Source organism: Ochotona curzoniae, unplaced genomic scaffold, assembly GCF_017591425.1.
Source record: "Ochotona curzoniae isolate NIBS_2020 unplaced genomic scaffold, NIBS_Ocur_1.0 contig_2723, whole genome shotgun sequence".
Taxonomy (NCBI): Eukaryota; Metazoa; Chordata; class Mammalia; order Lagomorpha; family Ochotonidae; genus Ochotona; species Ochotona curzoniae.
In genome coordinates this window covers 515724-543311 of record NW_024465573.1, presented here as the reverse complement: position 1 = coordinate 543311, position 27588 = coordinate 515724, and the positions used below count along the sequence as shown (strand labels likewise).

The window sequence follows — 27588 nt, the reverse complement described above, 5'->3', positions numbered from 1 at the left end:
TATTTATTGGCTTGACGAGCAGAGTGACACAGAGAAGGAGACAGAGAGCACAAGCAAGATCTATCTACTAGCTCATTCTCCAGCTACTTGCAGGAGCCAATCCTGAGGCAGGCTGAAGCCAGGAGCCTGAAGCATCCTCTGAGTCTCCCACATAGATAGCTGGAGCCCAAGCACTTGGGTCGTCTTGCACTGCCTTGCCAGGCACGTTAGCAGAGAGCTGGATCCAAAACAGAGCAGACAGGATGGGATGTTGTTGGCACAAGCATCAGCTTAACCTACTGCATCACACTCAGTCCCTCTGTATTGTTTCTATCATGCGCGCATCTATGCACTGAATGCAGGGCACTTCCTGTGGAGAGTGCAGACTTGACACCAGATGCCAAGGTGCAAGTGTTAGGTTAACAGAGTGGCTCCCTAGTGAAGCTCTGAGCTGTCATTAGACCTGAGTTTCTGCATGTGTGAGAAGGAAAGATCCACCCTCCCTTCCCGACAAGGCGGTGGAGATCGTGCTGTGAAGACTGGAGGCATGTTTTCCATTCTGCTCACCCACAGTCCGGACTCGGTTTTACATGCCATGCTCTGCATGCCTCCAGCAGCCCAGCAGCCCAGATTGGTTGGGACTTCCATTACTTCTTATTAGGGCCACAGTAAGCACATCAAATGCTTTTCCAGTGAGAAACACCCCCTCACACACACGTACTTACAGGCATACACATGCTGAGATTCTGGTAGCATTTCTCAGGGGTCTGTTGGTAATCACTGGCTTGAGAGTCTGTCCAAAGACAAGGGCCCTCCAAAGATGGACTGGAAGGGCAGGGAGCAGTCAGATTCTGAGAAACTGTACTACGTTGGAAAGTAAAACTCTCCACTCCATGGCCATCACCTCCCTCTTGTATCACTTCCTGTATCAGTAACACCCAGGAAGTATAGTGGACACGAGTGAACATTTTAAAGATGTGTTTATTTATTTGAAAGGGAGTTACAAAGGAAGAAGGAGAATCGGGGGAGGGGTATCCTCCATCCTCTGCTTCATTCCCAAAATGGCTGGGACAGCCAGGGGTGAGCCAGAAGCCAGAAGCTTCATCTAGGTCTTCTAAGTGGTGCAGGCACCCAAATACTTGGGCCATCTTCTGCTGCTTTCCCAGGCATGTTAGCACGGAGCTGGATTGGAAGTGGAGCAGCTAGGTCTCAAATTGGTGCCCATAAATGCCCAAAGCAGGGATTTTATCCACTACACTGCAGTATAATGGGTATTATGAGCAACAATGAAAATATTGTGAGCTATATTTTATAAACTACTGCCTATAACCAGTTTTAGATTAATTAACTAATACACACACACACACACCCTTGTTAACCACTGAGTAAGTCTTCTGTGCTCTGATCCACCTGGTGGGTCCTGCAAACAGAATGGTGGGGATTAGGCCTATGTTCCAGCATTTTCTTCTACCTGCCTGGGGCAGCCCAGCTTGCCTGCAAATCTTTTTCTTTCCCTGAGTTGACGGAGTAGGGAGATATCTTGAGGAGTCTTTCATCATGTCACTCACTCTTTCCCTCATTTGTCCTGACATCCAGTCTTTCAGCAAACATACTAGGAATCTCCCATGAGCCAGGCATGAGAACTGAGGAGCCCTCTGCTCATGGAAATGAGGGACCCAAATCAAGGACCCAAAACACTGCAGGTGTGGAGCTTGGGCACCTGTACGGCTGAACCAGAGGTCGGGTCCGTCTACCCCCTGGGTGGTGGGGCATGGAGAATCAGAAAAGGCTTCTTGGGAGAGTTGGGGCTGCTGCCAGTGGGGTGGGGAAATAAGGATGCTTCCTGCAGAGGCAGCTATGGGAGCAAAAACACGAAGGTGTGAACGTTGGGCATGTTCAGGCAGCTTGGCATGACAGACTCTGGCCAAGACCCCAGAGAAAGAGGAGGGGTGCCATCCAATAGACCAGGCTCGGGGGCGGGGAGTAACCCAAGCCTGGTGTACCCTAGGGGCTGTGCCCCTCCCTAGGCATTGGCCATACCCACTGCTGCCTCCCACCTGTTCAAGGCCAAACCTGATATTTACCAAAGGACTTCAGGCCCTGACCTCCTCCCAGGTCTTTGGACTGTTTCCTGCTTGCCAGCAAATTGAGCTCGTTCTGGCTTGCCCCAGCACTGGAGAGAGTGCCAGCTCCTGAAAGCGTGCCCAGCCAGGCAGAAGGCTCGGCAGCCCCTTGTGGACCAGGTCTGGGCAGCTGCTGAGGGCCTTGCCCTGGGCTGGTCAACACACACTGCTCAGGTCAGGTGGAGAGCTCAAGATTGTCCTTCAGAGAAAGCACAGGCTTTGATTGTCCAGCGTTGGAGGGAAGGGGTCCTGTGAGAGGTATGCCTGTGCATGTGCATGGGAGCTGCAGGTGCTGAGGCTTCTGCAATTGGGGCTGGAGTCTGAGGCTCAGGCTAACAATACCCTTGGAAGCCAAGGACTGCCATGCATCCCTGTCGGCAGTCTCATGGCAGCCCTGCAGAGAGATTATCAGTTCTGTTGGCTTGATAGGTAAGTTGAGGCTCGAGGAACTGGGTTGCTTGTCCGAGATGACAGAACTTGTCATTGATGCTGTCTCCAGCTGCCCCATCCCATGCCTTCCTTGCGGGGTGATGTGGATGACTGTTCAAACCAGGGTGTATGCTGCTGGCAGGACAGACAGTGTAAGAGGCAAATGCACCCAGCTAGGCACATGGAACAACAGAAAGGACACCTGTGTGGGAGCTGGCAGCTGACTTCAGTTGGGGTCTTGGACTCAGGGGCCATGAAGCCCCTTGTGGTTGAGTTTCTTCTCAGCCTCTAGGTCTCCAGGGTTTTATAAGGTAAGCCGGCACAATAGTGAGCCACCTTCAGTTAGTAAACTACCCATCCCCTCCTGCATGGGCTCTGGCAGAGTTTTCACTGGGGGAGTCCGAATTGACCTTCTGTGTGAGAGGCTAACTGAGGAACAGGGAGAAGCTGGGACTGGCAGCATCACCACTGGGGTAATCCAATTCGACCTTGTACATAAGAGGCTGGGCAACAGGGAGAAGCTGTGACTGGCAGGGAGCATGGGAGGATGGATGGAGACCCAAGAGCAGGTGCTGGGAATGAAGTTTCACCCTGCCTTTTCCTTCTGCCTTCTTTTTCACAGAGTGAGGAAGAAGGTCTTCCCATCCTTCCTCTTTCTCAAAGAAAGGTGGTTAAATGCGTCAATTCGCGCCGCGCAATTAGGAGGCCCTCTGTTCCCGTTCCAGCCTTTGAACAGGCTGATTGTGATCTCCAGCAGTTCCTTTCCCTCTGTAGCCTTCTGTTTTCCCATCTGTAGCAATGGGCTGATGACACCAGGCAGTGCAAACATGAAAGTATTTATTAGCCAGGTGGAGCCTCCCTTCCAGGACCACCAGAACAGGCTGTTACTGCAGAGGGCGAGGCATCGAGGACTCCATGCAGGCGACCCAGCAAGCCAAGAAGGGGTTTCCTAGCACCATGAAATCACTTCGGCAGAGTCTCTTCATTTCATGCTTGGCTGATCTCTCAGTCCTCCAAATCTCGCCTCTTACGTCCCAGTTACCCCCAGAAGCAGGAAGAGGGAAGTTCTTTTTCAAAAACAAAAACATTTATTTTCCCTATTTATTTGAAAGGTAGAGTGATGGTGAGACCACAAGAATAGGCCTTTGCGATGCCCCACACACTGTGGACATTGCTGGACTCCACTTGTCCTTGTCTGTGCTTCAGCCTTCCCCTGGTAGGCCTATATGGAGAGACCTATATGTCTCCACTGATGTGGAAATCCACCCTGGCCCGGCAAGCTGCCCAGGCGGCTCCACGGAGCTCTCTGAGGTCTGCACAGGGGACTGCTGAGGGCAGCCCAGAGTGCTCCCAGTGGCTCAGCAAACTGGAAGGCCAAATTGTTTCCCCATGCTGGATGGAAGGGAATGGAAGAAAGTTCTCTGGGTAGAACTCCTGCAGTTGGTGATGGGCCAGTAAATATTCAGCAACTGGCTCTCTGGGGTGGGGAGTGGGGGGACTGGGACAGGCCGTGGTTTGCAACATTTGCCAATTCCGTGGTGTAAGTGGGAATCTTGGCCAGTTTTAAGCTGCGGCTGGGATGTCAGCCAACATGCGGAGCTCCTGAAGATTGAACAACTGGTTCTCACAGGCCAGGATGAGGCAGCCTGTGTCTGCCCTGGAATAGCCACACCTGCCCTGTGCACCCAGTCTCTCCCTCTGCCCCTGCTCATTAGGCTGTGCTGCTCAGTACTCTTCCCAAGGCTTTTACCTCCAGTGACCCCAGGTCCTGGCCCTTACCCCTGCGCACAGCTGCAGGTCATCTCTCCCTTTAAGCTCCAGCTCTTTAGGAAACAGATTTCTGGCTGGAACAAGAAGTCCACCTGGAGATAAACACTCATCCTCCACGCCTGGAAGAAAAGCAGAGTTTGCTGAGCTGGCCCCCATGAGCCACATAAATTTGAGGCATGGTCCTGCTCAGACCAGCTCTGCTCTCTTCATCCTGTCCTCCTCCCAGCAACAGCCTCTAGCTGGGGCCTCTGGGGATGCTGGCAAGTGGCCACTTTTGATTTACATCCTTGTGCTTTCCTCTCTAACCCTGCAGGGCCTGCCCGCACCTCTCCCTAGAGTTCTGCCTGGGACGGGGGAGGCGAAAGGCAAGGCTCACCCTCAAAAGCCCCGAGTGGAGTCCTTCAAGGACACGAGGAAATGCACAGAGCATACCAGCCCACCCTACATTTCACCCTCAGATGAGCTGGGCAGATACAGCTGGGCCTTGCATTATGCCTGAAGTACATTCTGGAATTGTTGGATTTAATAACAGTAGCCACCCCTCCCTTCTTGGGGCACTTCAGAGTTTACAAGGCACTTTTCCATCTTATCCGTCTTTCATCTGAACTGTGGGGTGATTAGGAAGGAACCTGATGGTGTCGGAGCCTGTCAGTATTGGAGGGAACATCAGATGTCCCATAACCCAACCCCTGGCCCAGCAGGTCAGTCAGTCTCTGCAGTAGCATCACCCTGCAGAGGCAGCCTATTGCAGCCTTAAAGATCCCCAGCTTGAGAAGATTGCTTCGATTGTCTTCTTGTTGCAAATTTAATGTATGGCTATGGTCTAGTAGTTTGGGGCATACACAGCAGAGCGGACATCAACTCACATCTTCCTTCAGATATTCAAAGAGAGCTCTTATGTCTCCCCATCTCCCCTGCTACCCAACTCCTGATTATGCGTTGCAGGTCCCTTCAGATCTTCTTAGGGTGTAGGGCCTGACCCCTTCAACATCCTGTTCAACTCTCCTTTCAACGTATTTTCCTGTTCTTGTTTAATCAGAGTGTGGCAGGGCTAAATGCTTCTTCACTCCACAAACTGTGATTCTGCTAATGCATTCTCCAGCAATATTTGTTGATTTCTCTTTATTGACAAACTCATTCCACTTTGGATCTACTGAGCCAATGTCAACTAATACATAGCAACTAAATCATGTTCCGCTTTGTTCCATAGTAATATTAGTGATTTTCTTTGGCCAAACAGTTGGAATTGTTGAATTTTAACTTATCAGTTGAAAATTAATCATACTTAGGTCCAGTCTGTTATCAAAATCTGCAAAGCTTTTTTGGATTTGAATTTCATGTCATCCATTAATGTGCTAAGAATTTCTTTAGACCTTCCCTGAATCACTGATAAAAATGCTAAAGAAGATGACTAAGAAGGTATGTAGTGTTTACTTGGAAGCTTCCCAACACCAACAGCTCCCCTTTAGTTGTCATCCCCACAGTTGTCCAGTGGGTCTCATCACCCTGTGTTTCCACAAGTGCCATGACCTTGCCTGGGTCACTTATCTCACATCCTCCTGAACCCGAGTTCCGTGAGAGCAGGCACTCATCTTTGTGCCCTGAGCCTAGTGGAGTGCCTGGTACCTGGTAGGAACTCACAGGTATCTGAAGCAATGACCGTTTGCATTAGTGAATGAGTGAGGGGATGAGTCTGGCCCAGATGGAAAGCATTTACTGTTTTCTTTCTCCATTTTGAAAAAGGAAACGATTGCTTCTCTTTTCTTTCTTATAGAACCTCTTTAATACTCACAGATCCTAAAAGGTCATCGGTTTACTACTGATGAGAGGTCAGGAATTTAGGAAAGTTAAGGATTTGCCCAAGGTCAAGGCTAATCAGAGGCAGACTTTACTATTTCAGCAACTGTCTGCTGGCTTGCAGGCACCGTGAAGTTATGTGCCGTTTCTTACACCCTCAGTTTGAGTATGTCCCTCGGATCAGCCAACAGTGACAAAAATGAGACAGTAAAATGCAATATGCTTCTTTCATCATTGTTTATAGTCTCAGTCCATTGTTCATTAATTCACTGATTCAACATGTGTATCTTGAACACCTGCTAGCAACAGATTGTATTAGGAATATAACCCCAAGCTTAAGTTTTAGTCACAAATGGAGAGAAAATAAATAAGCCAATAGTGATACAGGGAGTACTTCCAAAAGTTCATGCAAAGACAGAATTAAATTTTTGAAATGTATGCATATGAGGGGTCTTCAGAAAGTATTATAATACTCACTTTCCTATTGGAAAAACTGTGCATGTGTTTCATCTTTTTTGCACTAAAATATATTTCTGTATTCTGTATTCCATATCCTCACATGATACGTGGTGAGGACTACGCACATAAAGCGAGAGGAGCTATGTTCTGTCTACAGAGGTGGCACCGCAGGTCACATCTCCGTGAAGAGTGCTTGCAGGTGCTGGAGGGCCTGTCAACAGCAGCCCTGTGCTTGTCTTCACAGATGTGCAGAAAGTTTCACGCATGGGGGAAATCTCCCAGCTGTCAGACAACTGATTCTTCCAAGGAATATTCATTCATTTATTCACTCATTCGTTTTCTCAACAAATATTTTCATGAAGCATCAAACATGTTTGCTAATTGTATGTGTCGTCTGGGTACTGGCAAGGCTTAGAGAAGGAGGCCGACAGTTATTTTTTTAAAAGACTTCCTTTTTATTGGAAAGCCAGATATTCAGATAGGAGGAGAGACAGAGAGGAAGACCTTCCATTCAATGATTCACTCCCTCAAGTAGCTGCAATGGCCAGAGCTGAGTGGATCCAAAGCCAGAAGCCAGGAGTTTCTCCCAAGTCTCCTGTGTGGGTGCAAGGTCCCAAGGCCTTTGGTCATCCTTGACTGCTTTCCCAGGCCACAAGCAGAGAGCTAGATGGGAAGCAGGGCTGCCAGGATTAGAACTGGTGCCCATATGGCGCATCCAAGGCAAGGACTTTAGCTACTAGGCTACTGCACTGGGCCCTGGAGGCAGACAGTTATATGCAGCTCTTCAGCACAGTGTGCAAAGAGCTATCTGGTATTGCGTACAGAATGAGGTAGGAGATCCCTTGAGGCCTGCCACCATTCACGCTTTCAGGGATGTATTTGGAGAATATAGGTAAAAATGTTAAACTCTGTAATGATGGTTTTCAAACATGTAAAGCTATTGAGCCATTTCTTCAAACAAAATCTTAGGAAGGCCAATGGATATGTTCCGGTTGGCACAAAATTGGAGGCCTTGGGGCACCTTCAAAATCATAGAACCTAGTACAAAAGCCTCTGCCCTAAGCATTTATTTGTTATGACCAAGAGCAAAAATCTTCTGTTGTCCATGAAACTCTCCTTATCTTCAAGGGTCCAGCTAAACCAAATTTGGAAAAACACTTGGTCGATGAGAACCATTTGAAGCGTTACAGCGAATAAACAAACCTGTTTCCAAATGAGAACAGACTCGGTTGCTTCTCATCTGCCCTCCAAAGTCATCGAATTCAGGTTGTCCCAAGGATCCATAAGCACGGTTTAAAGGTTTTCTTAGGTCCGACGCAGTAGCCCAGTGGCTAAAATTCTTGCCTTGCACACTCCGGAATCTCATATGTGGGCGCCGGTTCTAATCCCGGCAGCCCAACTTCCCATCCAGCTCCCTGCTTGTGGCCTGGGAAAGCAGTCAAGGATGGCCCAAAGCCTTGGGACCCTGTACCCACGTGGGAGACCCAAAAAGGCTCCTGGCTTCACATCAGCTCAGCTCTAACTGGTGCAGCAGTTTGGGGAGTGAACCAGCAGACGGAGAATCTTCCTCTCTGTCTCTCCTCTTCTCTGTATATCTGACTTTCCAATAAAAATAAAATAAATCTTTAAAAAAGCAAAAAAGTTTCTTTATTTGATTGTTTCCACTTCTGGCCAAAGGTCAGCATATGCATATGAAGAATTACCCCTTTCAAGGTGTACTGGGCATCACCTGGTTTCGGATGACCCCAAATTGTTTCGTAGAGTGCTCTCTCACTTGTAGAATACATACACATAAGCACTAAGCACTCTCCATTCTCTTGCCCATATTCTCTTCCACGACCATACCAAAGGCAAGGGAGACAGCGCAATCCAGCTTGGGAACCAGCTTCTGGCTGTGCTAACCCAGCACTTCCCCTTTCTTCTCTCCGCAGATGACGGCAACTGCCCAGCCACCCTCCAAGGCCCAGGCTGTCCACATCTCCGCACCCTCAGCTGCTGCCAGCACACCTGTGCCCAGTGCCCCCATTGACCCCCAGGCCCAGCTGGAGGCTGACAAGCGAGCTGTGTACAGGTAGGAGACGCCCTAGCCCTGCTCAGAGCCACCAGCTAGCCTCAGGCCCAGCTGCTGGAGATGAGAATCCAGGCTGGACCCTATCCAATAACTGCTCTTCATAACCTCCTTTTCTCAATCAAGTTAGTATCCAGAATCCCTCAGCTAGCCACAATGGATTGACTTAAGCTTTCTGGAAACGTCTAGTAAGAGATATGATGGCCTAGGGAGGTGAGTTGTAATAAAAATCAGACACCCTCAGCTCAACCAACAAACTGCTGCCTTGGACTCTCTCCTTGCCCTGTCACTTCTTGTTGCCTTTCCTATAACAAGCCCACCGGGACACTGGACATCCAATGGTACCATCCCTGCCTTGAAAACACACACTTCAGTATGCATGACAATCACAGGAAGTCCCGTTAAGATATATAATTCTTAGTTCCTGGGCTCCAGAACTAAGGAACATACAGAGTCAGCATTCAGAGATGATAAGTGAGTAGGTCAAACTATAGGACAGAACATGCAAACTTTTTTTAAGCCTTCTGGGTTAATCTTCTGGGGGGGGGGCTGGTCTTTTAACTGTCTTAATACTGATGCTATCTGTGAAACTGTAGGGTTTGGTGCACTCTCAAGGCACAGTTTGCTGAGAACAGGCAGCTTGTTTGATCTTGTTTTGCTTCTGCCTTAAGCACCCAGGGTGAGGTCTTGAGTCTTGCAGATGGTGGGGATGAGGTCAGGAAATGCCTGGTTATGTCAATGAACTCTGGTTCTTGTGTATCTGGCTGACAGGGAAGATCTGAGAGCATGTCTAAAACAAACTTTGGCAGGAATTATAGTCATCGATGATCCATGAGGAGTCCACACCACTAAGAAAGATGCCCGAGTCTGCACTCAGGATTGAGGTTGGCTCCTTGCTCACATCTGCTTGTGTGAACTCATCTGTTCATATGCATGAGCAAGTGCAAGTGCTGGCTAGGCTGTATTACAGCAGGTGCTAATGCCAGGAATGTGTGGAATGATCCACCACGAGAGATGAACAGGAAGATTGATCTCTTCTTTGCCAACCCTCCACAACTGCCATGACGGTGCCTTTATGATAATGGTGGTAATTCATGCAGTTCTCACTGATATTATTTTTATTTACTTTTTATTTATTCAGAATTGAATGCCTCTAATGTCAACAGTCAGGAATCCGGAGCAGTGAGCCTTGACCCATGAAACTTGGCACAGAGGCCTCCTCAGGTGCAGAAGGATAAAACATGGTGCCTGGGCCCTGCCCTGCACAATGAATGAGCCAGGTCCAGCTGCATGTGGGTAGAGAGCTCTGCCTTAGGCCCCAAAGGCCTATGGAATCTGGTCCCCTCTTTCCTCCATACTCTTCTACTGAATCCTTCCTGTTAACATGTGCAGGCACTGTGCCTGACCTCAGGGGGGGAAATAAGGGTGAAATAACAAAACTAGTGCATTGGTCTCATCAGGGACCCACAAATAAGCAAATAAAAAAACACTGCTGTCTGGTCTGAGCACCACAAATGTTCCCCAAAGGAGGCAGTGTTGAGTTGGGTCTTGTGGGAGGCCACACTAGTAAGACTCTGGTGTATTCCAGGAATGGCCAGTGGCTCTGCCACTGCAGCTTACAGATTCAAGCAAGATAACTTGGCCTTGTGTGGTGGTTGTGCACATTTGTGGGGAACCCATTTGAAAAGAGAGAGGAGTAACACGGCCTCTGAAAGCTACCCAGCAGCCTGATATCTTGGGAGGATATCAGGTAGTACTCTGTGTAGTAGTACTCTGTGTGGATCTTGACTACTCATGGTGTGACCTGTGGACTTATAGCACGAAATTACCTGGGAGCTGATTAGAAGCACAGAAGCTCAGAGCCTGCTTAGACCTAAGTCCTTGTGCTCTGCACATCCATGAGACTCCACGGGACTCACGTGCACAATGCAGACTGGTCCTATGTACCTTCTCAGACACTTCGGGGTAGAACCTCTAAGCCGGCATATGTAATGATCTAAGAAAAACCCCAGATGAGTGACGTAACAATGAGTTCCTAGAAACCAAGGCTGAGCTTCAGTTTCCTGATTGTTTAAGATTTTTGAGATGGCCTATGTCACCTGATATTGCATCTGGCACTGAGCACCAGGGTTTCCTTGTTCCTGCTAATGGGCTCTGTGGACTCCTAAGTTCTTTCCCCAAATCCCAGGTTCATACTGCAGCCAGGCCAAGCAACAGGGCTGGCAGGTCACCACCTGATGGGCACTGTCCCCTAAAGTACAGCTGGGATCTTCCTTCAGCCAAAGCATCCTTGCTGCCCATCTTCCCTCTCAAGCTGCGCTTCTCCCACAGCCCTTGGTGAGCAGGCAAAGCATGTCTGTAGTATCCAGGTGGCCTTGAAGAGGAAGGCCCAGGCAAACATGTGCCCCTCACCCCAGGGTGCGGGGTTATCTCCCATAGCCACACCTCTCCCATTAATACTGGCTTCTCTGGCTGCAGCCAATGCCAGGATGACCTGGGCAGGAGCTTACTTTCCCTGCAGGGACGGGTAATTTTAATTAGATTTGCCTGCCTGGGGGCAGCCTTGCTGCTCCAAAGTACATCAGGGAGCCAGCATTTCACGTCAATAAGTGTAACAAGACCCCTTCATTCAGAAGAGCGCCCTAGCACTGACTTTTGGGAGCCTTCCTGCATGGCTCCCTCCCAGAGCCGCAGAGGAAGCAAGGTGGTGGAGGCCCTCCCTGTCTAAACCCACACTGGGCAGCACAGGGGTAGTGTGTCAAAGAGGAGGCAGTTTGCTAGTACGGGGCAGGGAGGGTGTGGTGTGGAGGGAGGAGGTCGCACTTGTGTAAGAGGATGTGTTAATGAAATGTATTGGTCCCCTTGTGATGTGGAAACCGTGTGTATTGCGTGAGTGTGTGTCTGGGGGAGGGGGGAGTGTGTCTTTAATTGGATCATACCAGGGCATCATCTGGGCTAATCAGCAAGGCAACGAGGAGCTCCCACTCAGATTAATGATTGCAGTCTAATCCGCACAGATCCCGTGATTGGATGCACATCCTGGGTAATTGTGTTTGTGGCCCGGGAGCAACACTGAGAGGGGGGTCAGAGGAGAGGCCTGTAGAATGAGGGCTGTAGGTTTGGACCCAGCCCAGTCCTATCCCTCCCCAGCCCCTACCTCAACCCTGAGGAAGTTTCAGTTTGATTTGGACCACAAGCAAGCCCTGCCTAAGCTGGTGGACTGAGCGGCAGGTCCTAGGTACAGTCTGAGACCTGGGGATTAGGCTGCCAGCAAAGCAGACAGGGCCAAGCGGGTGAGGTTAATCTTGCTTTCACTCTCCCTCCTCCCCTGCAGTCTCCTTCGTTCCCCTTTGAAGTGAGTGGGTTCCCATGGCAACTGTGATGTCCTGGGGAGCCAAAGAGTGGCAGGAGCTGGGCTAGCCAGGTGCGAGTAAGAGGGGGGGGCGGGGGATGGTGGCTTTGTGAGCCTGCTCTGCTAAGGCACTGGCCTCTGCTGCAGAAAACCACTCCAGGCCCTGGGGAGGTGACCTAAGACTGATAAGGAAATGCAGGGCTGGAGGGTGAAAAAACAGTGAGGACAGTAGTGCTTTGCTGCTCCATTCAAAATGCTGAGAATTCAGCTGCAGGACAGGTGGTGGAGATGAGATGGCTTCCCTATCCTTTATTTGCCCTTTGTGTCGTTGCTTACAGGTGAATGAATTGGGTTAACATTTGGGTTAACCTTGTTTCCGTTCTCCCTAGACTGTGAACTCCATAAGGGCAGGATCTGGCGTGTGCAGCTCCTTATCCTCAGCACCCTACACAATGCTTCAGAGTCAGCAGCTTAAACATCACAGGCACTCAAGTAAAGCCTGTGGAATGGGTTTGTTAGCTAAGTTTTGCAGACCCACGCACGCATATCATGATTCCAAGTATATGGGCTGGCAATGGCTCTTGAGATGGGAAGGAGCCCTGATCTGTGGCATTTGCTGCTTTCTGTGATGTGAAAGCTCCAACTGTGGCCCCAAGTAGTGAGCCACTGAGCAACTGGGACTGGGTCTTACCAGCCTCAAAGCGCAGGCCCCTCACAGGGCGCCATGTTGCAGCCATCTCTACATGCCTGCCCCTGGGACTTTGTCACTCATCCCATCAGCCATGATCCCAAGTTCTGAGTCTTCACTTTCTCATCCGGCCTTCCCCTGAATTCTAAATCTGAAATGTTCTCTCTCAATGAATTAATACTTAGAACAACACCTGGCACAGAGCAAATGCTTTATAAGTGCCTGCGGTTATGATTTTCCAGCTGAACCCCAAGCAGTGAAATTTTTCATTCTAGGTTGTACCCAGCTCTGGCTGTCTCTTTTCCATCTGCCTAAGTACATCCACACCTTCTGTCCCAGCTTCCTCACTTTCTCTGAATCTTTCCTGGCTTATCCATGAATGAACTCCTTGGTGGCTCCAGAAACCCTACATCCATTCCTTCTTCTGCTAGCTCTTTAGTTTCTTGGCTCTTAGAGGCTTAATCTTTCCAAACAGTGTAGTTCTTCAAAACCTTTTTCCCACAAACCACAGGCTATACCCATGCGGTTTGATGGCTCATGCTAAAGTTGCAATTCCACAAAGCAACACACTTTGCTGAAGCTCGCTTGACTTTATACACCCTCCAGTCTCATCTCACTGGGTCCCTTAGCACCCACTCTTAACTTTGGAAAGGGCAGTGAGCAGCATTCGGATCCCTCCCTGGAAACCTGAAATTCCAGGCTTGATCCTGATAGTCCTTTAGCTGGAGGTACAAATGTCGTCGAGTAGCTGTACTAGGCAGTGGGAACAGAAGAATGTTCTAGAAATAGACTTGGTGATACCCAGTGTTGTCACGGTGGGCAAGTTAATCTCATGGAGCCTCTGTTTGCTCAGCTTCAAGAAAGAAAGCAGTGCTAGCTAGGATAACAGTAGATGATCTACAGTACACAGGTCAGTGTTCATTAGGTAGAGTGGAGATTGCTTTGCACTGCTCTGCATCTGACAGGGAGGTGGCATTCAGGGTGCGGAACCCACCATTTGGACTGAGATTTCTTGGTTCATACTCTGGCATCACCACTGGATTTCTGTGCCTCAGTTTCTTCACCTGTAGAATAGGGATGAAATAGCACAGTCTCTTCGTCAGGATTGTCACGAGGCTTACATGAGATAACACAGGTAAAGTGCTTGGCAAAGAACCTGGCAGGTGGCAACCACTCTGTTGGTGTCAGCTGCTGTTAGGTAGTTGGTGAAATTGAAGCAGCAGGATTGGATGAGGCTAGGAGAGGGGTGCTGAGAGGGGAGGTATAGCAAGGGGCAGGACAGGAAAGGGCTCCCAGACCTTGATCTTCATTCTGTAATTTAAGTAAACATGGGTTGAGCTTTATTACATGTAAGGCATTATGTGTAATATATAAATGATATGAATTATATAAATTCTAAAAGGACATGCTAATAACGCTGAAACTGACCAGGGTGTAGAGGAGAGACGAGAACATAGCTTGTGATATGCACTGGGCACATAGTGTGAACTCAGAAAAAGATTGGTGGTTAGATAATACCCAGAAAACTTCTGGCTGACAGTGCAGTGAGGGAATCAAACCCCAAGAGAATCACGGCCAGGATGCCTTTTCTGGGCTTGTGCTGGTCAGTCCATGAGATGGGAAGAAGAGGCAGGGCAGGGTCCTGTTAGGACCATCCTCAGCAGCTGCTGCCTGCTCAGGACCCTGGGAACTGGCACTTCCTGATGAAGTGTCTTTGAGGGAACTCTTGCACCCTGTGACCCAAGAGTGTCCTGGCTCCCACGAGGCGACCTGAGTCTTAACCCTCTGCCTTCCCTGGTGTTATGCTTGGTCATTTCCTGGAATGTGCTGGGTAATTGGCCTAGGCTGGTGTGGGAAGAGCACATTCATTGCAAGCAGAGAAGGTGGGGCCAGAGGCTACAGGCCAGATCCTCTGGACCACTAAGGGTTGTAGCAGATGTTCCAGGTATGTTCTTGGTTCTATTCTGCAGCCTGTGGCCTATAGCCATCACTCTCTGCTTCTTGAAACTGTTGGACTCTCTGGCCTTGGAGTAACGTCTCAGCTGTTGACCCCAGCCTGAGAGGTTAACCCTGGTGGAGAAACACTTTGGAGAGTGAAACCACACCTAGGTTTATCCCAGTATCAAGCAAAGCCCATCCCCTGACTTTCCTGTTATCATCAGGGGCCCCCACTCCAAGCCTAGCCTCTGCCGTATCTGCTAGCAGCCACCTTGCTCAAGGAGCAGGTGTGTTTGGAGGCAATGCTACTTTCACAACTTTCACAACTCACCAGTCTGGCATAGGTAGAGCTGAATGGTCTGGGGACCCTGCCAAGACAAGATTCACTGATAAGAGATCCAGGAGTCTGGAAGCCTAGTGACTTTTATCCCCACAAGATTATGTTAGGATTAAATGAGATAATAATGTTAAAAGCTTGGCTCACACAAGGCGCTCAGTGGATTGAGAGCTACATCTATAAAGCAGCTACCGTGAGAAGTCCTATCCTGGCTCAGTCTGTCTTATAAGATGAAGATGACCACCAACAGGGTCTCCTGCTGCTGTGAATGGAATGAGAGGAAAGCACCTGGAGCTCCAAGGACACCTAGACCATTGGCTTCTCCCTCCTTTAGCTAAACACCATCTGCTTTTCCCAAATACTGTTGTAGGTCATGGTCAAGCGAAAAGAGCCTAAACCAAGAACTCAGTCTGAATTCTGGCTCTACCATTGAGCAGATCATCAAATCTCTTATGATAAGTTTTCTGTCCCCACAAGGGGAGGGGGCACAAAATGGAAAAATGAAAGATCTATGAAAACTTTAAAGACCTTTCCTAACACACAACAATGTTATTACAAGGGGGAACTTCTTTGGATAGGCATTGAATAAGGTAGAGATTCTTTTATGCTGGAACACTTTTTTTTTTCAAAGAATTACTAGCAGGGAGGTTTTTTTAAATTTGTAATTCTTATTTGAAAAAGTTGAGCCTGGCATAATAGCCTAGTGGCTAAATCCTCACCTTGTATGCACTGAGAGATCTAGTATGGGTGCTGGTTCGTGTCTCAGCTGCTTCATTTCCCTTACAGCTGTTTGTGACCCAGAAAAACAGTGGAGGACAGCCCAAAGCCTTGTGACACTGCTCCTATGTGGGAGACCTGGAAAACACTCCTGGCTCCTAGCTTTGGATCAGCTCAGCTCTGGCTGTTGCAGCTGCTTGGGGAATGAACCAGCAGATGGAAGATCTTTCTCTCTTATCTTCTTCTCTCCGTAAATCTGCCTTTCCAATAAAAACAAGCAGACAACAACAACAAAAGCTTAAGAAAGAAAGAGAGAAAATAAGTAAGTTATGGATTCAGAGAGATAGAAAGGTTTTTCACTCCCCAAATAGCTACAATGGCCATAGCTGGGCTAGGCCAAAGCCTGGAGCCAGGAACTTCTTCTGGGTCTCCCACCAGGGTACAGGGGCTCAAAAGGTTGGGCCGTTTTCCTTTGCTTTCCTAGGTAGATTAACAAGCAGCTGGCTTGGCAGTGGAACAGCTGGGACTTGAACTGGCACCCTCATGCAATGCTGCTGCAGGTATAGCTTAATTTACTAAGCCACAGCACATCCCCACTGCTGGAACGTTCTTGATGCTCAAAGAGTAAATATAGCCACTGGGTTTTTCAACCCAAAGATGCACATGACTCAAGGAAAGTAAAAATAAGGAGGATGAATAGATTCCTTGAATTGTTTGAAAGTAATATGTGGGAATGATGGAGGAGCACAAGATTTGGAATTTGGACTCAGTCCCTTAATAACTCAATGAAGTTGCTTAATCACTCAGACACTCAGTTTGCTAATAAGTCAATGGGATGCTAGGGGTGCAGGGGTGTTTAAATGCAGTAGTTATGCATGAGAGAAATTCATAAAGTGTCACCAGATGTGTAGGTGCATGTTCAGTTCCCACCAGTGACTGTGCCAGAAGAACTCCACTCCCCTACAGCTTTGTCTCTGGGAAGTGCCTAAATTTCTAGAAGCTTTGCCTGCCTCTTACAAAGGGCTTATTTTCCGGAGACCCCTCACCTGTCTGTTCCTGAGTTACCCCAGTGTGAAGCAGCTGGGCCTGAGCTACTGTACTGGGCTATAAGTCAGATTCTGTTTTACAGCCATGCAGACCAACCTGAACACTCAGTTGGTTGCATTTTCACTTGCACTGTTTTTCTGTGTTAGAAGTAGTGGGTGGATGTGGAGGAGGGAATACACAGCAGACTGTGACCCGCCCTGGGACCCACACACTTGCCAAGAATGGACCTGTCCACCCACCTGGGGGAAGAGAGCTGGGTGGCAGCCCAAGAACCCTAACAGATGCAGTTCCAATTTAGTGACAAAAAGACATCCTCGCCAAGGCAACCCAGGCGAGCTCACCGCCCACTGGGCAGGCCTAAAAATACTCCCGCATGCTTTCAACGTCACACCTGAAGTAAAAATACTTCCAACAAGGGGCTGCTGCCTTCTCCTCCCCGCCCCACTCTGTTCTCTCCATCTGGTGCCTTTGAGGGAGAAAAAGTGGAGGGCTAGGCAACACCTCTTTCGCATGCTTCCCCTCCCCTCAAGACCTTACTGCCCCCTTTCACATAGCCCAGCCAAGCCCCCAAGAAAGCAAGAAGGTTATTCTGACTGTACTTAGAAGCTGCCAGATGGTAAAATCAGACCTCTGTGCCCTCCAAGATGCCTACGTTCTGAGTCTGGTAGAATATTAAGACTGTGTCTTGGAACCTTCTTTCCATGGCCATTGTTTAATTCACACATGTATTTGTTCCATTTGTCAACATATCAAATATTGACGGACCCTCTGCTGTATGCCATGCACTGTGCCCCACCTTTGGGGGTTCAGAAAGAGGTCAGATGAGATCATAGACTGGAGGAGTCGGCCACAGAGTGAGGGGGACGGATCTGTGTGCCAACTGTGGTTAGTTGTCAATAACTTACTGGGAATTTTTTTTTTTTTTGCTCCAAGAAAATAAAATTCTGCATTCTGATAGATTGTAAGATGTCTCTCCCCCTGCTTTTCAGGCCTCTGTTTGAGTTGGCACAGGGACTTGTCTTCCCAGCCAAATGAGTCAGTGGAGGTGGGACGATACGGAGTGGATGGTGTCAGCAACGCTCTGAATAAAAGGGTGCCCACAGACCATTCCAGGGAAATGGAGCGAGCATTAATTGACCGCTTACTAAGTGCCAGACACTCTGCTTGTTTCTTCGCTTAATCCCTATAAGAACCTGCCAGGGAGCTCCATAGTGTGTACTGGTTTCAGATCCCACCATCACCACCCACTTCTCCCCCAAACTCGTGAGCAAAGTCAAAAATCCTGTGATGGCTAGTGTCACAGTGGGGAAGGCAAAGCTCCCTCTTGCTGCAGAGAGCCGTCAGGGAACCCCTGCACAAGAGGGTGCATTTTGAGGTAGGTGCTGCCAATCACTGGAAGAGATGTAGAGAGAGGTGCAGGAGCTATAGTGGCCCAGATTTGGGGCAGCATGGGGCAGAGGCAAACTTAAGTCATGCTGCTGGCTCAAGCCTGGACAGGAGAGGAGTAAGATACTGCAGCGGGACTGCTCACTGCACCTCCAATCTTTCCTGGCAGAGTCTGCCCACAATAAACTCTAAAAAGAGGCAGATACCACATCACAAACAGCCTGGGCAAGAGTGTCCCTGTAGCTGTGCCAATGGGTGCTTGTGAAAAGATGCTCAGGGAAGGGTTGCCGTGGGGTCCATGCTGGAAAGTGGCTTCTAGAGTATGGTGTTTGACTGTGGGATCTCGGGGGTCTCTGGTCAAGGGCACTGGAAATAAAGGACCCGCCAACCAGGGACTACTCAGTGTCTGGGAAGCCAGGCTTTGGCAACTTGCCAACTGTGGTGTATGGAAAGTAGATTGAGTCACTTGAGTGCCATCCTCACCCCAGCAAATCCCCACTCACAGCCGACAGACTCTGAAAATCTCCACCCAAAAATCCCACTCTATTGCCGTCCACTTTACTTCTGATTGTCCGTCTTTGCACAGCTGGGAAGGGCCAGGGGTTCTGACTCTTCTGCCCATTGGGAGGTGGGTGCTGACACTGGGGCTCCTTCTGCCCACCTTAACTCTCCAGGAGCGCACCTGACCTGTGAGAGGTCTCCAAGGTCAGCTACAGGGATGGCAGGTGGCCGCACACTTGGCTGGACCCCTAATTGAAGTGTGCAGCCCCAGCCAAGGACACAAGGGAAGGGATGACTGAGAGGCTCAGAAGGGACAGAACGACATGGCTGTGAATCACAAGGTTTATCATCCAGAAAGAGCACTCAGCACTAATGTGCCCCTCACCTCCAGGTGCTGTCCTCGAGCCCTGGCCAGGCCACTGTGCTCTGTCACCGTCTCCACATTGGTTCTCTGCCTCTGGCCTTTGGCTGTAACATCTTGGCCTCGCAGAAGCATAGTATTTCGGCATCCTAACCTTTTTTGGTGTCTCTGTTTCTGTGTGTCCGTGCCTCCCTGAAGCAAGAAGCAATGTTTTAAATTACTAAACAAAACAAAGTAAACAAGCGAGAAAAACAGGCTATGCCAGGAGTTGGGAAGGGGCATGGAAAACGACCTGGGTGTCTTCTTCTGATTCGTTGTAGCAAAAGGAAATGATTTCCAGCCCTGTAAGGAAATGGTGAGTTGGACAGGAGAGCCAGGGTCACTAGGGAAGCTGTGGTCTGCACCCCAAAAGGTTTGGGAGAAGGTGTGAGAAATCCACAGCCTGCTTCAGGTTCAGGCCACCGGTCCAGAGCCGGCAAGGATGCCAATGGGCTTTGCTGACTGCTCTGCAGAGGTGGGAATCACTTCCCTGTACACTGATAAAGTGTTTGCTCTCACTCTTGCTCTTGATCCAAGGGGTCTCTGATCACCCTGCCAAGGGCTTCAGGCAGCATCCATCATACCCCTGATCTATTCTGGTTACGCCAGCAGCCACATACACCCTGGCCTCAGAGTGGACATTCCAGGCCTGTGAATTTGGGTGATGTAAAAAACACGAAGGCAGAAATGTCAGAAGTAATTAAACCAAAGGATGGCTTAAACCCCTGTAGAAATCAACACATCCGGTTTAATCACCTTCTTAAGCTAGCACAAGGCTGCAATTCTATGGAGAGGGGTTCTTTATTTCTTTGGATCGTTAACAGGAACTGCATATCTTGAGCTTGATTTGACTTTGTATGCTTCTGGGGAGAGGTGATGAGGGTGGGGTCAGGGGAGGGGGCTCAGGAAAGAAAAAAGATATAATATAATGTTATTTGAGCTCTCTTCCCTCTTTCTCAGAGCTGTCTCAGAGCTGAGCCGGGTGGCTTCCTCCCTCCTGCTCTGTCCGCTCCCCTCCAAGGCTCCCAACCTCCCAGCACCCAGGCGGGGGCACAGTGCTGAATGTGCTAAATTAGGCCATTAGAGAAATTCATTTCTCTTTATTAGTCTGTGTCAAATCCTTTTTATTAGTGGCTGGAAACGACCTCTCTCCTGCAGTAAAATGTCATGCCAGTTCACTCCTTTTATTTGTTCTGCACTGACGAGGCTCAAACTCTCACTGAATTAGTGCGGTGAGATTTATTTCCTCCAAATTTTGAACGGCTTAAGAGAGATTGGGGTGGAGGGGGCGGTCGCACAGGAGGTGACTCGCGGGCAGAAGAGCAGGCGGGGATCCGGGAGGGAGAAGGTGAGCTCTTACGGAGGTCAAATGTCCTCAGCTCTTTGGAAATAAAATCTAATGGCCATCTCTCACATCTTGTTCATCATCTCCGGGCGCCAGGGCCTGAAGTCCGCATTCTTACTCCTCGCTGCTGAGGGATGCTGGTCCATGGTGGCGGAGATGTGGACAAGGGCAAGAAGTCTATATTGCACAACCAGCTTCTAGTTGAACAAGCAGAGGCTCAGGCAAGGCCAAGATTCCACATCCAGCATCCTTCTTCCACCCAATCCCTGGCTCAGTAAAACAAGGCCATTCCTGTATCAGGTGGATCTGAAGCCTACAGGTGAAGCTGCTAGAAGGGGTCTTTGAAGGAGGGTTGACAACTTTATTTCCTGCTCTGAGGTAATATTGAAGGTTATATTGAGAAGTAAGGATCAATCCTTAGATTGGCACAAGTTGGTCAAATGTACAAGATCAGGTGACTCTCCCATAAGGCTGTTGGGGACAACCTTAGAGGAGCCCAGAGAGGGCAGCCTCAGCACCAAATAGGGCTCATTGGGGAACTGAGCCTGGAGGAGGCAGAAAGCAGAAAGTGGTGGGGGTTTGTGTGGTGAGGAAGTAGACACAGTGTGAGAGCACTCGTAGCCACATTCCCCCTGGGATAGTTTCTAGAAATAGCTCTAACTGAGCTTAGTGTGGTAGAAGGGACTCCCAGGATCCAGTGGGAGGAGCCCAGTTCAGGAATCTGGGAGGATGGAGTTTGAGGAGGGAGGACTTGGGAGCTGACAGCACTGGCTGTAGCCCCCCCATTGGGGAAGTGCAGAGTTGGAGAGAGGTGCTCAGTCCAGCACCCTTAACCTTAGTTAACCCCTTCCTGAGACACTTCAAAGTAGAGCAAATACCCCACATGCACACGCATACGCTCTGGGGAGATTGGATGCCTGGATATGAGCCATGGCTCTGAATGGAAGGCACACGCCATCCCCAGCAGTGTGGCAATGCCTGCCACTCCGTGAGCTGACTCCTCGTGCCTTTTCAACCTTACCTTCTTCCACTCCCCTCCTGCCTCCCTTGCTCTAGCCACTGTCTGCTAGGTTTTCTCCAGGAAGAATGCCACACTTATTCTTATTTCAAGTGCTGTGCTTTTTCCTCTTGCTCGAAATGCCTCTTCTTAGCTCCTTACATGGCTGCCTTTTCATCATTCGAAGCTTAGCTTAAATGTCACCTCCTCAGAGAGGCCTGCCCTGACCACTCCAAGAAGAGCTGCTCCTCCCTGCAGGGGTAAGGCTAGAAACAAAGGAGAAGGTCCTCCCTTTCCGTCCCCTGTGCTAGTAGCTGGGGGGCCTCCCACTCACATGATGTACACAGAACACAGAACTGCACAGCCATATCCCACACAGACATGGCAGAGCACATGCAGCGTATCACAGCATACAGAAGCTGCACATCAATGGCACATACAAAATCCACATCTGCATGCATACTGTACATGCACAACTTGTGCGTGCAAACAGGACAGCACCCAAACACTCACACCCTGCTCTCATTCAACCCCAGAACACAGGCGCGTGCGCACACACACACACGTGCACACACACCATCCCCTCTGTACAGCAGCTGCCCACCCTCTCTCCAACCGGTGCTACAGGAATGTGCAGTGACCGCACGGCTGCCGCGGGGTTGGGCGGGGGCTGCACCCCCGCCACCTGGCACAATGCTGTGGATTATTAGTTCCTGGTAATTTAGTGCCCTTGTACAGAGTCGATTTGTGCCTTTCATTCCTAATTGATCTAGTGGCTGTTTAAATGGCAGCAGGCATCTGTTGAGAGTGGGAAGGTTCATAAGGCGCAATAATTCATAACACCGTCTGGAATTTGCCTTTCGTGTCCCTCAGTTAAACCACTGCAGGGCTCTGCTTAAATTACAGCCACTGAGGCTTTCTTTGGTATTCCACTCAGGGCCAGCAGAATCTTGCATTAAACTGGGATCAGGTTAGATTAGACTATAATATGCTGCAGCATTAGTGGCTGCAAATGAAGACTTACACTGGAGTTTAACCCCTTCACCTGGGTTTCTCTTTGTCTCCATCCAGATGACTCACCCACTGCTTTCCCTACCAGCTGCCTGTTGGGGCTCCTCTGGAAATTTGGAGATGGAGATGAGCCATGCTTAAAAATGGATCCTCTCTGCTCTACGCTGACATCCAGTCTGCTGCCCTGGGGCCAGCACTTTTATACCAGTTCCTGAAATGAAAGTCAGAGTGTCCAGAGGCAGCCTCTACCCAGCCCAGAAACTTGTCTTCAGCCTGAACTTATCTCCTTTTATCCACCGCCCCCTCCTCTGAGCCTGGGAAGAAAGACAGGTGTGATGTGCAGATGGCAGCAGGCATTTTCTGTTTTCCTGCCCAGAATTGCTAAAATTCCTGAATGGGACAGACTCCTAGGATCTCCTCTACTCACTTACAAATGCCTCATGGGCTGGATGCTCTGTCCTCTTGTTGTGTCCATGCATAGAGTGCTAGAAGAGAAAACATGGTCTTTCCTCCTTTCCAAGGCTTAACTGTGTCCTCCAATATTGCGGCCACCAGCCATATGTGACTATGTAGATTTACTTTCATTAAAATCAATAGAAATAAACATTCAGTGTTCTAGCTACAACAGCCCCCATTTCATTGGCCTCCTGGTGGCTACCATACTGGGCAGTGGAGATTATAGAGCATTTTCACCATTGCCAATAAGTTCTACTGGACAGTGCCAGTTAGAACATGCCTTTTTATGGAAGCTTAGAGCCAGGCTGAACACACATTTCTCCTTGTCTCCCAACAAATGGACTTTAATCAGAAAGAAATCAACTGGATTTCATGGTCCCAAGAGTCTAAGGAGACAGCCTAAAGAGGGAGATGCAGATGTTTCTTTCTTTCTTTCTTTTTTTTTTAGATTCTTCAGCAGAAAAGGACAGGACTCTCCAGCATCCAGTGTTAATAATCTACACACATACATGCCCACATGCTACAGAAATGGCTGTACTGTGCACGAGTACATGCAATAAGCATGCAAAGATCCACATACCTTTGCTAGACTCTGAACATATGGACATGATTAAACTGAGCTTGATTCCTGCCCTCACATAGATCATAATCTCACAGGAAGGGAAAATAGATGATAGAATAAATCACTTGAGAACTATCAGCAGAGATTTAGGGGAGCAGTTGGGGAAGCTGGACTTGATATATCCACGCTGAGACTCAGGGAGCCATTTAGGTGAGCACTTCAACTCAAGTATGTCTACCATGAAAATACACACACATCTATATACTCTCCATTCACCAGTTCAGCCACTCACCAAATATCTACTAATTACCCATCATGAGCAAGTACAGCAAGATCCCAGAGATACAATTTGTTTAGACAGGGAATGTTGGAAGAAAACAAGGGGTGAATAATGATGAAAATGATCAACTAATGACAGCTGTGTTTAAGGTGTGATGATAGGAGGGTCTAGGGAGATATGACAAACACAGCTGGGGTGTCTGATCTAAACGAAGTCTGTCAACAGGACAAGTGGAGACATTTGCCCACCATGTATGGATGTGGTCTGGGCTCACACATATCCTCCTGTTTGTGCTTGTGCACACTCATAAGACTTGGTGCACACCTGCTGCCCTCAGCTGCCTCTGGGCAGTCAGGAGTGCATCTCCATGGATGTCCCTGTCAAGGACTCCACTGGACAGTTCCTACACTTCCTCAGTTGACTCTGGCTCAAAAGTGGATACTTGCTTCTTCAAAGGGTTCAAATCCTTTGTCCCTCTGCAAAGCTCTTGCAGCCTTCTCTTACCTGGCCCTCTGAAGAGGCTACAGAAACTGGAAGATTGGTTCACTCCATGCTAGGAGACAAGATGCTGCCACCTAGGCTGATCCTGGGGACCAGAGTCATGGAGTGGGACCTTGGAAGAAGTGATGGGGATGCGGGGAAGCAGGCCTGGTGACTACTGAGCCTGGCCAACAGCTTGGTCTCTGCGTGTGCACATGTGTGAGCTCTTGATGTCCCCACAGGCACCCTCTTTTCCCGCTCCTGACGCTGCTGTTTGAAAAATGTGAACAGGCCACGCAGGGCTCTGAGTGCATCACCTCTGCCAGCTTTGACGTGGACATCGAGAACTTTGTCCACCAGCAGGAACAGGAACACAAACCCTTCTTCAGCGATGACCCAGAACTGGACAATCTGGTAAAGACCCTGCACCCTTTCCCTGGCTTAGCATCTTCCTACCCTCTTGTCCCACCCGCCCAACACCTTAAAAAGTATCCCTTTGCAAATTCATTCAGCTTGGAGCTTTGAGTGCTCACTATGGGCCTGCACTAGTTTTAACATTCTAGTCCCTGAGAAGCATCTCAAAATTCTCTAACAAGAGTTTCCTGTACAGATATTGTTGCCCAAGCTCACCTGCAATCTGCCCCTGGTGGTGCCAGCTTCTTTCTACTCACTCCTCTGCAGTACAGGCAGAAGGAAAGGGAAGTCAGAGTATTCTGTACGGCAGAAGTAGTCATGCTGAAATGTGGAATCCTGGCATGCTAGCAAACCTGGCTTGTGCTGGAGGAGAGAAGATAAAGGATGGGTGTTCTTATGTGAAGGGTGAGGGAAGCAGCGTGTTCATACACATCAACAGAAAGACCTGGACATGCAATCATGTTGGGAAGCCCTGCCCTTTTAGGAGGATACAATCCAATTTGTCATCCAGACAGTCACTCCAGCTTTATGCATGCATGTATGTATGTATGTATTTATGTATGCATTTTTCATGATACATTTCTATAAGCTCAAAGATCTCCCCTTCTGCCCTTCCCATCACTCTGGCTTTTTAAAACACACATTCTTAGACAAGGTCTCCTGGAAATTATCACTTGATCAGTTAGGTGGTGGCTCGTGAGTCTATCTTTTAAAAAGTTTCCCAGGCAATTGCCATCACCAGTTAGGTCTGATAACTGCTGAGTTGGGTGACAACTAAAATTCTCATCTAGTGCCGGTAATTCTTTTGAGAGAGTGACTGTTGTGTTGGTTCATCGTTTTAAACAGATATCCTGGAATTATTAACCATGAGTCTTGATTTGTGTGTGTGTGTGTTGCCCGAGTCTGCACAATGAATTTGGAAACTTCAAAACTCTCCTCCAAAAGTTGATTGATTATAGTGTTGACCTCTTGTACCCAAGGTGTAGCTGGTACCTGGTTCCAAAATGGGACACACACACACACACACACACACACACACACACAGGGACACACACACACTGCATCTGCAGAACAGTGTCAGTGTTGTTCCATGCTGTGAATCATTCACACCACTACTCCTCAAAAAAGTTGAATGCGGTTCTTGAGGGGATCTGGAAAAGCTACCTGGGGAGCCCAGCCTGGCCCAGAAATTTGTAAAGCATTGTGACGAAGCCAGCATTTAAAGAGCAGAGGATGGCTCAGCCAAAGGATAAGCCCTGACCCGATGGAGCTCCTCTTCCCTGGCTCGGCTTGAACAAACCTACCCCCAGCAGGCAGGGCTACCATATCTGAGACCTCCTCAGGGAAAGCTTCCTCTGGACAGGCCCTCCAGGAGCTAGACTAGGTACAGGTTGGGCAGAGCCTGCCTTGCCCTTTGGCTGACCACAGCCACAGGACTACAGTAGGAAGTAGATCCTTGAAACCAGGACCCAAGCAGCTGCGGGGACAGAAGGTGAAGCAGCCATGTCTGTGTGCTAGAATGGACCTGAAGGGCCAGGGACCACTCCCCTCCCTTGGCATACACACAAAGCAAGTTTTAGGTTGGTAGGGAGATACTTAGCAGCAGCCTGAGTAATATGAAACAATCCTAGCATTCTCTAGTGCCAGGGGTCCTGGGGAGACAAATCTCACAGCCTTGCCCCTTCACACACACCTGCCAGGGAAGGTATGGAAGACCCTCTAGCAGCAGCCTTCCATTGCAACACAGCCTGAAAAACACCCTGAAAGACGCCAGCTCCAGGCTCCCCTGATTGTCACCAGGGCCAAGTCCTCCAGCTTCAGCTCACTCAAAGAATCAGACTGCGTGACTCCTTCTAGCAGCACTTGATTGAGACCTGCTATGTGCCAGGCCTATCCTAAGGACATAATACTTCATATTCCCTGGTCTTCCATCTCAGGTGTCTGGGCCTGGAACATCCCAGATGGTGGAGCAATCCTTGAACTTCCACCTACCTATGTGAATCTGTTGCTCCTAGATGAGGTAGCCACAGTCAAAGATTTGTCATTTACTGATTGTGTCAGTGGAAAAATGTGAAAGAGATGTTGAGATGAAAGCTCTGAGCCCTGGCTTCATTGTTCGCCATCTGTGTGACTTTGATGACTTCTCTCCTTTAGATCTCGGTTTCCTCATCTGTACACCTACTACACTTATCTCCTGTGCTCTTAATTAAAATTTAATGAGGTGGCTCCTGGGACTGGCCTTTAAGAACATCTGATCCCCAGAAGATTAATCTTGAATACCGTATTGCTACAACAATGTTGTAGCAAATTCAACACCAAGAGACGGTGTGGCCCTGAAACTTTACCTGGGGACTCAAGCAGTGCCCTTTGTTACCCTGCTGCTGGTCCTGTGTTGGGAGAGGAAAGGAAGAGAGGCCACAGGAGCCATCATTAGAACCAGAATCATGCAGTCAGCCCAGCCGAGACGCACATAATTAGAAATTAGAAAAAGGTCAGATCGCGTCATTATCAGCTCAATCAGCTGCCGAGTGCCACAGCCAGTTAATTTGGCATCTGTATTTTTTACAACCCCGCACACGTAGCCCAACGGACTGTAACTCTTTATCCGGACAGATATACTGCGCAGCCGAGCAGGGACATAAAATGAGAGACCCCAAGCAAATGAGCTGAGATAATTGAGAGATTTATTTTATATATATGTGTGTGTGTCAGGGCAGCTTTGCTTTGCCCTTGAATATTGACTTTCATAGATGGGTTTGGCACGAGGGTGTGTGGTTCCCCCAAAACTTTCCCTCTAGGAAGGGCCCTCTCTGCTGCAACTCCCCTCCCCCACTCCCATTTGGATGCCATCCTCTTCCTCTTCCTCCTCCTCCCCCTGGGTCTCCCTCCTCTCCCGCAAGCGTATTTGGCTGCCAAGCTCAAGGAAGGAATCTGGATCCAGGCAGGAAGCAGTAGGCCAGTGAGCAACTGTCTGTGCATCCTGAAGCCTCTCGGAGTAGCTTTTCCAGAGCTGGGGACAGCTGAGACAGGAGACAGGCTCCCAGATGGTCCA

General features: G+C 49.0%; 1 protein-coding gene across 4 annotated transcripts in view; it reads left to right on the top strand.

Moving 5' to 3' along the window:
* Positions 1-27588, top strand: part of PKNOX2 (PBX/knotted 1 homeobox 2) — a 72584-nt gene that overhangs the window by 6039 nt on the left and 38957 nt on the right. For all 4 annotated transcript variants that reach the window (XM_040977156.1, XM_040977159.1, XM_040977158.1 and 1 more), the window contains exons 2-3: positions 8489-8628; positions 24365-24536. In XM_040977156.1, coding sequence (XP_040833090.1) covers positions 8489-8628; positions 24365-24536 — 312 coding nt within the window. The remainder of the gene's footprint in view (positions 1-8488; positions 8629-24364; positions 24537-27588) is intronic.